Source organism: Molossus molossus, unplaced genomic scaffold (assembly GCF_014108415.1).
Source record: "Molossus molossus isolate mMolMol1 unplaced genomic scaffold, mMolMol1.p scaffold_m16_p_15, whole genome shotgun sequence".
Classification (NCBI taxonomy): domain Eukaryota; kingdom Metazoa; phylum Chordata; class Mammalia; order Chiroptera; family Molossidae; genus Molossus; species Molossus molossus.
The window spans coordinates 32297939-32311231 of NW_023425350.1; the positions used below are offsets into that span (position 1 = coordinate 32297939).

The 13293-nt window shown below is 53.3% G+C and overlaps 1 protein-coding gene across 2 annotated transcripts in view; it reads left to right on the top strand.

Annotated features, from left to right (window-relative positions):
* The window catches only part of TTC7A (tetratricopeptide repeat domain 7A), a 113559-nt gene that overhangs the window by 29935 nt on the left and 70331 nt on the right, over positions 1-13293 (top strand). For both annotated transcript variants that reach the window (XM_036262356.1, XM_036262357.1), the window contains exons 4-5: positions 303-433; positions 3058-3170. In XM_036262356.1, coding sequence (XP_036118249.1) covers positions 303-433; positions 3058-3170 — 244 coding nt within the window. The remainder of the gene's footprint in view (positions 1-302; positions 434-3057; positions 3171-13293) is intronic.

Consider the following 13293-nt stretch of genomic DNA (forward strand, 5'->3'; position numbering starts at 1 on the left):
GAAGGTCAGGAATGGTTCCTGGAGAGGTTGGTCTGGAAGCATAGGCAGGAGTTGGACATGGGGGTGTCACGGTGTGGGGCATGGGTGCCTGCGTGCCTGCTGTCTGCCCACCGCCTGATCCCAGCTGCTGCTAATACCACCATTGCTTAGCCGCCTCCTTCCCCTCCGTGGACCTCCACCTCCTGCTGGCTGCTCCAGAGCGTAGGTCTCCTCCGTTGAGTCCACCCTGGGCCCCATGGGAAGGACCTGGAGTCCGGGGGGCCTGAGCAGGGCAGGTTTGAGGTGCTCTCCTCCTCCTGCAGGCCTCTCCCTGGAACGCCTACCCAACTCCATCGCTTCCCGCCACCGCCTGACTGAGAGGGAGGAGGAGGTGATCACCTGCTTCGAGAGGGCCTCCTGGATCGCTCAGGTGTTCCTGCAGGAACTGGAGAAGGTGAGCTGGGAATTACAGCGCCGTGCTCAGAGCTGCCCTCTGTTGAGAACCTAGATCTAAGCCCACAGGTCAGCCTTGTGCAAGTTAGAAGAAGCACCCTGCCCCCCTCCAAAGACACACTACCTCGCTGGTAGGAAAACTCACAGTAGACAGATTCCGTTAGAAGAAGACGCTCCACTGCCAGGAAGTCATTTTAATAAAGAGAGAGTCCGCATTGTCTTTGAGTGGCCAGCAGCCTCAGTGGCCCGGCTTGTATGACCAAATGTGACAGCCATGTCTGTATCCATTAACTTGTTTACTCCTCACAGCAGCTCTGAAGCAGGTCTATTCCTCCCTGTTTGTAGGTGAGGTTCAGAGTGATCAAACCATTTGCTCACCACTGTCCCCTGGAGCGGTACAGTCAGGCTGTCATATGGACACTTTCTAGTACGGGGGTGTCCTGGGAGCTCCCTACTGGCACCCCTAGGGGAAGTGAGGTCCAGGGCTCATGCTCCAAGCCCTTCACAGCTGGCAGGGAGCCAGCCACCAGGGGTCTAGAAGTTCTCAGGCCCTCTCACCTCCTCGCCCCCCGGGGTGTGGGGGCGCTGTACGAACTGTCTGTGGGATGGCAGTTCTAGGTGTTAACATACTGGGACGTTGCCCCCGTTCCCCCTTCTGGGGGGCTCTTGGTTTATTTTGGAGAGAACGAACAAGCATGTTCAACAAAGATGTGCTAACAGTCACCGAATCCCTGCTTGTCTGCCAGGCACGGAGTGCTTTCCGGTCCTGTGATCCAGTGCGCGCACCGCGGGCTGGACGGGATAGTAAAAGAGCTTCTCGAAATCCAGACAGTTAATATATAGCATCGGCAGGATTTGGACACTGGGAGTGTGGCTGTGGTCACCTGTCGAGGAGAATTTGGGGGTGGAGCTTAGGCATTCTCTTATGAAATGCTTTTAGCTGTCAGACAGCAGGTGCCATGGCAGAGTGGATGACGACTGGCATCCTGCAGGAGGGGGTGGTGCTGAGCTGAGAGACTTTGAGCCCAGCAGACCTTTGAACCTCACTCATCTACTTGGGCAAATGTCAAAATGTCAGCCCAGCCTCTGTCTTTGCGATGAGCTTTTTGGAGGAGTCCTCAGGCCAGGCCAGCGCAACCTCGGCACTTCTGACATTTGGGGCTGCAGTTTGTGAAATGTTTAGCAGCATCCCTGGCCTATCCCCACTGGATGCCAGCAGCCATTTTTGGTTGTGACAATGTCTGCAGATACTGCCAGATGTCCCTAGAGGGCAAGGTCACCTTCGTTGAGAGTCACTGCCGTAGAGCCCCCTCCACCGCTGGACTTCAGGAGGAGGGCTCAGCAAAGACAGGACTCGAGAATGTTCCCTGGCAGAGGTCCATGGGGAGACCTGACGGGGCTGAGTTGACCTCTGCCGAAGTCACGTGGGTCACTGCTAGCCAGCAGTGTTTTAGGTGCTTTTCATGGTTGAATTGAATGGGGTTTGAAGGAAACTTCTGTGAAAAAGATAAAGCCTTCCATTCAGCCAGAAGCCGAGGCTTTGAGCTTTTAAAAGGAGATTGACTTGATGAGCTACAATGGTGCCCAGGCCTGGAATCAGTGCCCAGTGGTGTGGTGGACAGACCAGTGGGCCCTGATAACTGGTTATCTCAAGTGGAGGGCAAGCCAGAAACCCTGTGCATTCTCAGAAATGCTGTGTGTTCCTTCGAAGACCTAGCTCCAACCTCTAAGGAACTGAGACTATCTCTCTCTTTTTTTTTAATCTTCACCCAAGGATGTTGTTTTTTTTTTTCATTTATCTTTAGATAGAGTGGAAGGGAGTAGGGGTGGGGGAGAGAGAAACATCGATGTGAGAGAGACACATCGATTGGTTGCTTCCTGCACGACCCCAACCGAGGCCAAGAAATGAACCACAACTGAGGTACGTGCCCTTGGCTGGAATTGAACCCACAACTCTTTGGTCCGCAGGCTGATACTCTAACCACTGAGCCAAACCAGCCAGGGCCTGAGAACATCTCTTAAATCTACTTTGATTTCTGAAAAATAGGGTGGCTGACTTGTTGAATTTTCTCTTGGATCAGAGAATGGCAGTGGCCGGTCTTGGTGGGGCTAAGTGGCCCTCTTAAAGCTGAGGCTGAAGGACAGCTCAGTTAATAAATATAACTGTTCCTCAGCTTTTCTGGAACCAGGGGTACGTGCCCTTGGGCTATTTTGATGTTTCATGATTATATGACAGGGACAGTGTGGTGCCTGGCGTATGCTAGGCCCGCAGGTGTGTGTTGAATGATTGAACCAGTGAGAGTAGAGATAGCCTGGAATCTGTAGCTGGCCAGACTGTGACTTCAGACACTTTCTGAGCCTCAGTTACCTCATCTATAAAATGCAGACAAAACCAGTTTTGTGGGGTTGCTGCGGCATCGCATTTGGACAGGGAGAGAGTGCTATAGACATACTGTAAATCAAAGCCAGTTAGGTTGGATTGGGTCTGAGAATTGCACCACGTTCCATGGGGTGGCTGGGGACTTGGGATGGTCATGGGGCCGTCTGTGCCGGGGCTGACCCTCGCCCCAGCCCCTCTGCCTCAGAACTTTGAGATGGTGTTCCCTTTGTCTGTTCCCCTTCCAGGTCACAAATAACACATCGCGGCACCTGAAAGGCTCTCACCCCACTGACTATGAGCTCACCTACTTCCTGGAAGCTGCCCTCCAGAGCGCTTACGTGACAAACCTGAAGAAGGGGTAGGTCGCCGGCCACCAAGTGGGGACGTGGACGCTTTTCTCTGGGCCAGGTGCTCCTGACGTTGGCGGCGTTTAGTCTAGTGGGCTGCTTGTTCAGTTTGTCAGACCGAGCTGTTCAGAGGCACCGTCGGGGAAGGGCCCGCTTCAGGAGCAATAAAGCCTGCACACACTTCGCGGGAGAGCTGCGTCTCTCGACGGGAGAGAGCGAAGGCCGTGAGTGGGCAGCAGGTGCCCATCTGCTGTTCACGGTCACCTCAGGTGTTGGGTGAAATCATTTCGCTTCCCTGAGCCTCAGTCTCCCCACAAAATGAAGTGGGGAAGTTGATTCCTGCTCATTCCACTTTCCAGGGGCAGTGAGACGTGAGGGAAGTGTGGTGGAGATAAAGCCTGGCATGGTTTTGGGGACGCCAGTGTTTCTGCTGATGAGGTGGCAGAAGAGGGTGTGCTCCTGTGCGTTTACCAGAGGGCTCGGGGGGTGCTCGCCTGCCTTGGACCGGGGAACCGAGCTGCCAGGCGCCTTCCTGTCTCTTGTGCCCTCCCTGCATGAAGAGTGCAGTGGATGCTTCCCTGCGTGGGAAGGGGAAGCGGCAGGGGTGCCGGGCCCAGAGGGGTGCTCGTGGGGAGTGTTGGGGGGGGGGGCTGCAGAATCAGGAGGACGTGCTGAAGGTAACTGTGGCTCTTTGGCGGTCCTGCAGGGCCAGGCCTGCCTGCTGGGAGTGCAGAGACTCGGGTGGGGCTGGGTTTCCAGCAGTCTCTGCGGCAGAGACTTTGTGCCCATCAGCTCCCTCCTCGGCATCATCACTCCCCTGCGCAGACACTGGTCTGGGGCTGTGAGGACATCCTGGGCCCGAGGGGCTCCATGTGGTCACAGGTGAGGAAACTGGGGTCAGGACCACAGAGCTTTCTCTGCTCTGACTGGCTAGGGCCCTTTGAAGCCATGTTTTATTTTTGTTAAAGTTCACTTCATTCATTCTTTAAACTTAACTTTTTTTTTTCTTTTTAATTAATTCATTTTTGTTATAGATGTTTCTCCTTTTCCGCCTAGACACCCTCCTCCCGATCCCGCCCCTCCCACAGCATTGTTGTCTGTGTGAACTTAACATTTTTTGAAGAGGCAATTCTTGCACGTGATACCATGACTGAACTTGAAACCTTTTGCTTTTGCTTTCTAAAAAAATTTCTCAAGTGCTAGGCCAGGTATGCGGTGGTGTCCCCACTGGGGACTTGTGTACCAGGAGGCCCAGAGGGCAGCGACAGCTCACCCCCCAAGGGTGGGTCTGGCCCTGCAGCCCTGAGCTCCTCAGACCACCCTGTGGCCCCAGAGGTGGCCACATCACAAGGACACTGGGGAGCATGCTGGCTCTGCTCCAGCTCCACCATCTGCTGTTCTTGTCCGTTTTTCATTGCTGAGTTTCAGTTTCAGGGGACGGTGGCCTAGAGAGCTGGTTCCTGTTTTCACTGCCCAGGCAGCTGTGCCGGCTGCCTCTCTAGCTGGAGACTGTCATTGCCCTGGCTCTGCCCCCTCCCCCCAGGAATCTCTAGGTGGCGGTTGTAGCTCAGGGATGACTGGGGGACAAGAGGAGATGCCACCCTCAGCCCCTACCTGCTGAGATTTGGAAGAAGGGGCTGCTGAACCTCTGCAGCCTGTTTTTGCAAATAAAGTTTTATTGGCACATAGCCACACCCCTTATTTACATTCTTGTTTCACCCACAGAGCTGAGCAGTTGAGATTGAGATCTGGTAAGGCAAAGCCTAAAGCATTTCCTCTCTGGCCCTTTGTAGAAGAGAGTGCTGCTCTACATTTAAGAATCTCTCCCCCGCCCTGGCTGGTTTGGCTCAGCGGTTAGAATATCAGCCTTCGGTCCACAGAGACCCGGGTTCAGTTCCCGCTAAGGGCACGTACCTCCGTTGCAGTTTGTCCCCGGCCCTGGTTGGGTCATGCAGGTGGCAACCACTTGATGTGTCCCTTTCACGTCAATGTTTCTCTCTCTCCCTCTCTCCCCCTCCCTCCCACTCTATCTGAACAAGAAATGGAAAAATGTCCTCGGGTGAGGATAAAAAAAAAATAAAGAATCTCTCCCCCAAGGCCTTTTTGTAGAAGAGTAGAAGAGGTGCCCTTCTCCTGCATGGGAGGCTGAGGAGTGGATTTGTGGGAGGGACAGCTCTAATTTCAGTGTTCTGTCCCCTTCTTCCATTCATTGAACAAATATTCATTATATTGGTACATGGCACTTATTAAGTGCTGAGTTTGCACCAGGTGCTTGTAAGTGCTTTGCCTGCATGTGTAGTTTGTTCTCCTAACAGCCCTTTGAGGTGGGTGCTGTTGTTAGCATCCCCATTCTGCAGGTGGGAAACTGAGGCACAGAGGACATAAATGTTCTGGTGGAGCCAGGATTATGTTTGCAGAGCCCTGCCTGACACTCTTAACTACTAGGCTACCCTGCCTACAGCAGAAACCCTGGGACTAATAAGACCCTGCTGCTCACAACCTAATATTTGTTCCCCTGAGCTGCTCAAGCTCGGTAGGTGTGGTCCCAGCTTCCCGTTCGAAGAGTTTGGTGGGCACCTTCATCGTCTAGAAGACATCAGGACAGGAATTAGGAGATGGAGGCCACCCAGTGACCCTGAACAAGTTCCTCTCTACCCTCCAGCTCAGCTTCCTCTGCCCTAATGGGTTTCTGTGTCCTGCATCCCAGGGTGTGAGGGTCCAAGAAGAGGAAGGGAATGGAAAGACGCCTTGAGCACAGAAGGCGTTACTGTTAACTCCCTCTCTGCTCAGGTCCCCCCATCCCCACCCTCAGAGCTGCCTGCTTCCCTTCCCCACACTGCGTTTTCTGCAAGGTGATGAGGTTAAGGTGACCGTCAAGGGTGGCCACGAAGGAAGGAGGGAGGCCAGCAGGTTCCAGGCACCTGCCGTGTGCCAGGTTGGACCACATGCTCTGCACAAGGTCAGGTGACCACACTCCGCTTGTGCAGGGACAAAGGCTCAAAGAGGTGGCTGGCTTGCCTGACCTCACCCACTGGGATTTCAGCTTCAAATCTGAGTGGCCTGGAAACCCATGCCCTTTCCAATTTGTGGGTGTGGAAGGGCAGCTTGGGCAGCCTGTGGGGTGTGTGGGAGAAGGACAGGACTCCGATGGTGGTTCCAGTTTCTGGGCTGACTCTTGGTAAGCTGACCAGGGACTCTCATTGCCTCTCTGGAACCTAGTCACCATTCCCAGAGGGGGTGTCTCCTTTTCCTTTAGCTGGTCCCACACCCTCTTCTGAGTGGGCCTGTTTCCTCCCATCTTCTGAGTTCTGCACACCCAGGCTGTGCGTGCGTGTGTGTGCGTATGTGCGTGCGTGCATGTTGCCAGCAGTGGGCAGAGGCGTTAACCATCACCCTCCAGGAAATCTCAAGTCATTTCAGTTACTGCTCTGTTCCTGTTGCTCTGCTCCCCTCCCTGCAAACTCTTCCTCCTTAAAACCAGGATGCTGACTCCTCCCCGCCCCTCCTGTCCTCTGGCGCCTCCCTAATAAAGAGGAATGGAAACTGAATCATCATTTCTTTCCAAGCAAACAGCCCAAACATTTGAAAGCCTGAATGTAAGCAGCAGTGCCCAGGATGTGTGGCAGCAACTCAGCCCCTCTGTCGGTTTCCAGAGCCACATCCAGCACAGAGGTGGCCCCAGAACATGACACGTGTGAAGCAGAGGTTGGAGCCTGTGTGCCCAGCTGGGCTTCAGTTAATTCTTTCACAGCTTTCTCTTTACTAGTAGCTAATATTTATTCAGTACTAACTGCTTGCAGGCAGAAGGCTGCAAAGTGGGAACCAGTCGTGTCCCCTTTACTGAAGAAAGGAGCCGCGAAGTCGCGGGGCTGACGGGCGGTACTGCAGCAGACCTGGTGCTGAACTGGGTCTGGGGGCCTGTCCTGCACACTGTAGGTTTTAGTGGCACCCCTGGCCTGTACCCATTAGATTCCAGTAGCTCCCCCACCCCAAAGTGTAACAACCAAAAATGTCTCCAGACGTTGATTAATGTCCTGGGGTGTGTGTGGGGTGGTGGGGGCGGCAAGCAAAATCTCCCCCCTGTTGAGAACCACTGTCTTAGCCTAAGGTGTGAGATGCAGAAGGTCAAGGGGAGATTGGGATACCTGACATCAGGGCTATTTCCTGCTGGTTACATTCATCCCCACTTGCTGGGCTCTTGGGGTGTTTAGCGGGGCCACTGCGCAGTAAGGGGCATGGGCCTAAGGGAAGAGCCCCATGTGCCAGGCGCCCTGCCTGACTTGCGGGGTTGGAGCCAGGACAAGGTCTCCTCCCGTGGAGTTTCATCCCAGCGAAGGAGCCAGTAGTTGGTCAGACCACACTCTGTGCAAGGGAGGGCGAGGCAGGAGGTGGGGCTGCTGGGACAGGGTGGGCTCTGAGGACACAGTTCTTCCACAGGGCCAGGTGGAGTCGAGCCAGGAGCGGAGGTGCTGCTGGGGCTTTGAAGAGACTCCTTAGGGCCTAAGGGACAGGAAGACATGGTGGGGCTGCTTCTGAGTGGGAATCTGAGAGCTGGAGTTCCTGCCCCCCAGGCCTGGGTGCACCCACCTCCAGAGGGGCTGGGAGATGGCCACCAGCAGTGCCCTGACCCTCCAGTCGAGGATCTGACATAACTTACAGGGTGTGGTGTTCTCCACTGTGCAGACTGGGTTTGCTTGAGCTCCAGACAGCGCTGCTTTTATTCGGAGCTTCACTGAAGCCTAGGCCTCCCTCATGTGGCTAAGTCAGCAACCACTGCCAGTTACTCATTCGGTGAGTCGGAGGGACATTAATTTTTTCCAGGGGCCTTGCCCTATTGATCCAGCAGTTAATTCCCCCAGATGACTCCAGCCCCTCGCTCTGTGACTGGTGACAGGGTTCCTAATTGACCTGGAACTGTAAGTGCTGGCCTGAAAGACGAGCATAAATTGGGAGGCTCCTTCCCAAAGAGTAGGGGCCTGAGACACCTGGTGTTTGATTCCCCTCGCAGCCACCAGAGGGCAGCCGTGGACGCTGGTTGGAGTCTCACCCCTAGCAGTTCTGAGGATGCCAGCTGCCAGGAGAGGGCACCTTTCTGGCATGTTCTTGGAGGGACAGTGGTAGCTGGCACAGGGCCCTGGCTGTGGGGGAGGCTTGGTTCTTTGCAGGAAGCAGCGCCAAGGGTAAGGCAGCAGGGGAGCTGGGACAATGCAATGCCCTGGAAGCTGACTGCCTCTCCCTCCGTGGCCTTGACCAGTAGGACCAAGTCTCTGGGCATCTGCGAAGAATAAGAGCATGAGCAGAGTTAGCTCTTTCCCCCGGAGTGGGCAAGGGGCCATTTCTCTTTGGGGAGGTTTTTTTTCTCTTCCTTCCTTCTGCCCTGCCCTGCAGAGCCCATTTTGGGCTCAGGGCTGGGAATAAGCTTAGGCCATGTGTGTTGAACCAGGTGGGCTGAGTGTCTTGTGCATGTTCTTTAAAAAAAAATTTTTTTTAATTACTAAAGCAATATGTGCTTATTGTACCAAAACCAAACAATAAAGAAGGGAGTGCGTCTGTTTTCTAAGGGAGTTCCCGGGAGCTTGGCAGGTTGTTCCGCTTTATGAAAGCACTCTCCCCTTCTGCTGTGTGTGCGCGCACGCGTGTGTGTGTGTGTGTGTGTGTGTGTGTGTGTGTCTGCACCCGTGCTCACACATGCTTCACCTTGCCAACTAGGTGCTGAGTCAAGAAGCAACTAAGGCAGGTAGGGCTGCAGATGGCTATGGGGAGACACCTTAGAAAACCTATCCTGCTGTTTGGTGTGACCCTGTGAAGGTTGTGTTCAATCAGGAGTTATTTTATTTATTCTCAGGAGTCACTCAGTATCTGCAGTGCTGGGGAGGACAGGAAGCAGATTGCTGTAAAGGGGAATTTGCGGGCCAGAATCACCCAACAGCAAAGCCCAGGAAAACCTCTTGTGGTCTGTGTCACACTTCGGGGCACAGGGAGACCTGAGTCCCACTGGGGAGAACATGCTCTTCCAGCCTCTCTCAATGCACAGCCTTTATTGTTAGCTCCCTGCCCCTCCCCCACCTCACTAGAAAAGAAAGCCCCCTGCCTGGACTTTCTCAGTGCCCCACAAGGACTGTGTCACAGCCTTTTTCTGGGGCTGGGGGTGAAGAGGAGAGCTTTAGTTTTTAAAACTAATCGTGTGGGTCTATGACAGGAGTGAACAACTTCATAACCTTTGAAATTCACCCAACCTTGTCTCCTGGTTCAACCCTCCTGCTTTGGGATCTGCCGACTACCTGAGTCTTTGACCTGAAACCTCCCATACACAGTTTCTAGTGCCAGCCCTGAGGCGGGGCCTTCTGCTCTGGGTCGTGCGCACTAGTGTATGTTTAGGTTCCATTCGGCCATAAATTCCATGCAGTTATTCTCTGTGTCAAATCAAACGAAACCCCTCACGTTTTTCGTTTAGCACCTACTGAATGCAAACACTTTGCAATATTTCAAGAGTGTGGCTAACTGAACAGACTGAGCTCCTTCCCTGCAGGGCCGTAAGTGTAATACTTGTTCAGTCTGTTAGTTCATTCCACCAGTATTTGCTGGATGCCTGGTGACCAGGCACTTGGTATGCAGTAGGCACTTTGGAAAGATTTAGTTAGTTGAGTCCTGGGAGTCCTAGAGTTCTAATGACTGGGAAAGGAAAGTTGTAACTGCCCCAGGTCGAAAAACAGGTCCCTTTCTTAGGGATCTTTTTAGTTAAAAGGGAGGAGAAACTGAACCTCTTGTTCCTGTGGTAAGCCTGCCTCCCCGCTTGGGTGAGTGATAGCCTGGAAAGGCAGGTATCTTTCAGGCTTTAACATTCCCGTTGTGGGACGGGGGGTATTTATTCCATATTGATTTCTTGAGCGCCTTCTGTGTGCCAAGCATTGTGCTGGTACCTGGGATAACAAATCCTTAACCTCGTCGAAAGCTGCAAAAACTGAATGAGATGAAGCATTTTGAAAAATCTGCACTGCTGCCTGTCACTGACGGGGCACCTGAGGAGCTTGCCACCCCCTGCACGTCCCCCCGGGGGGCCCCCTGAGCCGAGCTGTTTCCTGGACCCCTCCCTGCACGCTCATCTCTCTGCTCCTGGCCAGCCGGCCTTTACCTCGGTTGGAATCAGTGGCTTCCTGGCCTCTCCACATGCAGCCTGATTCTGGGCCAGGGTTTGTGTGAGACCCTGTTTGGATATTGTTAAAAGTGGCGGCTCTGCTCAGAAAGGTCAGCGTGAGAGACCAGAACAAAGAGATCTTTCAAGCTGGCCTCTCACGAGGCTCGGAAAAGCCCCAGCTCTACCTGGCGCGGGTAGCTTTAGACTTCGGGGGCAGGATGGTTCAGGCTGGTGGGAGAACCCCCCGTCGGGTTTCCTGTTCTCTGGAAGGGTGAGCTGAAGGGCATTCCGTCAGAACAGGTCGGTGCTCGCTGGGAGCCCGAGTCTCTCCCTGTGCAGCCCAGGCCCCTGGAACCAGCGTGTTGGTTTTCCTCTGTGTGCATTTAATAAAATTTGGGATTTCCCCCAAAGATGCCTGAGAGTGATTATTTCCTTAGCTAAAGAATTCCTGGGAGAGCCCTGGCCAGTTTGGCTCAGCAGTTAGAGCATCGGCCTGCGGACCAGAGAGTGCTGGGTTTGGTTCCCGCTAAAGGCATGTACCTCGGTTGCAGATTGTCCCCTGTCCCAATAGATTTGAAAATGGTATAAAATATATGATTTTTTGGACGTAGGATCTTATTAAAATGCAGTTCTAGTTCCCTAACTATGTCCGTGTTGGGAGCAGCAGGGATCTGAGAGTCTGCGTTTCTCTCCAGCCCCCAGGTAATGCCAGTGCCATGGCCTTCAAGGGCTGATGATGTAGAAACTAAAGGCGGAGAGAGGACAGTCCTTGTGCTGGAGCGGGAAGTAGGGGCCACAGTCCCTCCTGGCTTTGGCCTCCTGGTAGCAGCCTGGGCCAGGCTGCCAGGGAGGAGACTGGCAGGTAGCCCACAGAGTGGAAAATCACCCACACATCCCAGGATCCACCAACCTCCTCTGGGCCTGAGGGCCCTGGGGCAGCCCCGGGATCCAGCCCCACCCCAGCCGGTGGCCAGTTGGCCTGGGCAGAGCTCTGCAGCCTGACTTCCCTGAGCCAGTCCTTTCCTCTCTTGTAGGAGCTCATGCAGTCTGTCTGTTTTCTCTCTCCTGGTAGTGAGACTCTTCTTTCTTTCCTAAGTAGCGGTCTCCGTGGCACCAAAGGGCCTCTGCTGCATATGCTTCCTGTTGGATCTGTGGTGGGGAGGCTCCCCAGCCTGTCTCTGGTGTGGTTTGTCACCAGGGGATCCTGTTCTACAGCCCCTGTGGGGCGGGGGATGATAGAATCAGTGAGATGGGCAGAAAGCTGGAGGGTCCCTCGGACGCTTGGTTCCTTACCCCCATCCATGCAGAATAATATGGCAAATTAGGTTATAAGTAATGTGATCTTCAGGACTCATGCTAGAAGGGGAAGGGAAAATAACTAATGTGTAGTGACCACATGCCTGGGTGAGCTCGGGGCTTCCCATGTTCATCTTCCCGACAGCGCTGAGAAAATGAGTCATCCTCCTAGAGATGCGAGGACTTGGGCCCAGAGGGGCTGCCTTCCTTCCAAGGTTACATTTAGGATCTGGCTGCAAAGCTGGGGTTCCCATGTCTGGTGAGCCTTCTGGAACCCGGCTTCATAGCATAGGAGAACTGGAAGACACCGGGGATCATCTAAACTAGTGGTTCTCAAACTTGAGTGTCCGTCAGAACCCCCTGGAGATTTGACAAAACCCAAATTGCTGGGCTGGAGTGAGGAGTCTCAGAATTTGCTTTTCTAATTAGTTTCTAGGATGCTGATAATGCTGGTTCAGGGACCACACTTTCAGAACCTATGGTCTAAACTATTGTTTCTCAAAGTACAGGATGAATAGCTCTAACAATAATATACAAGTTGGTTTTAAGTGATACACAAACTTTTTAAAAGTACTTCTGTATTTAATATCCGTTAGCAAAAAAAAAATAACTAGCTCACTAAATCCATGATTTCGGGTATTTTTGATTAAGGTAAGATATCTACTGAAGTAAAAAGAAGATATAAAGAAAAGTATTACATGAATAGCAACCCTGATGGTGTGCAGCTAGGAGTGAAAATTATAACTGTGGTATGCAGATGACACAAGTCTGGGAGATGCTGATCCAAATGAAAGGCCTGACTTTATAGAGGAGGAGACCGTGCATGGCCCACAGAGGTGAGCCTGCCTCCCTGGCCACTTGGCCATCAGCAGCAGTATCCATACTTGAACCGTCTCTAAGGATGCTACGGTGCCCTGTCCTGCTTGCCCCTCCTTGTTCTTCAGAAGCTGTGAGTAGGCTAGAGAAGGTCATTGTGACTGACTCCTTCCCATAGATCTTTGTCTCTGTTTTCAGCCATAGAAACAAGAGGCAGTGGTGTTTTGTTTTGTTTTTGTGGTTTTTTTGTTGTTGTTCAGATAGAACGGGAGGGAGAGAGAGAAACATCGACGTGAAAGGGACACATCAAGTAGCTGTCACCCACACGACCCAACCAGGGCTGGGGACAAACTGCAACCGAGGTACGTGCCCTTAGCGGGAACCGAACCTGGGTCTCTCTGGACTGCAGGCCGACACTCCCAACTGCTGAGCCAAACCGGCCAGGGCGAGTCTGTGTTTATAATGTTGGTAGTTTGCACATTCAGAACTTGTTTGAAATTAGAGTCCCCAGAAGGCAGGGACTTGAACTACAAACCTGTCCTTTTACGGTTCCAGGCCCGAAGGCCCCAGGAATCTGTTTCATGCATGAAAGTTGCAGGAGGGCCTCCTGTGATCTTCCTGGCTGCCACCTTTGGCTTCTCACCCTCTGTAATCTGTCTTTTCCTAACTTGCTGGCCCATCATCCTCTGCTTCCCTGTGTGCTGTGAAACAGAGAACCCCTAGAACAAATGAGAAGGGTGGTCCTCAGACGTTGGCTGCACACATGCTGTGTGCCAGGGGCTGTGTGTGCCAGGGCTGAGCTTCAGGAGCACGACAGGCGTCCTCAGGGCAGGGGTCAGCCTGTAAATGGAAAATGACTGAAACGTGGTGTGCCTGCTGCAGAAGAG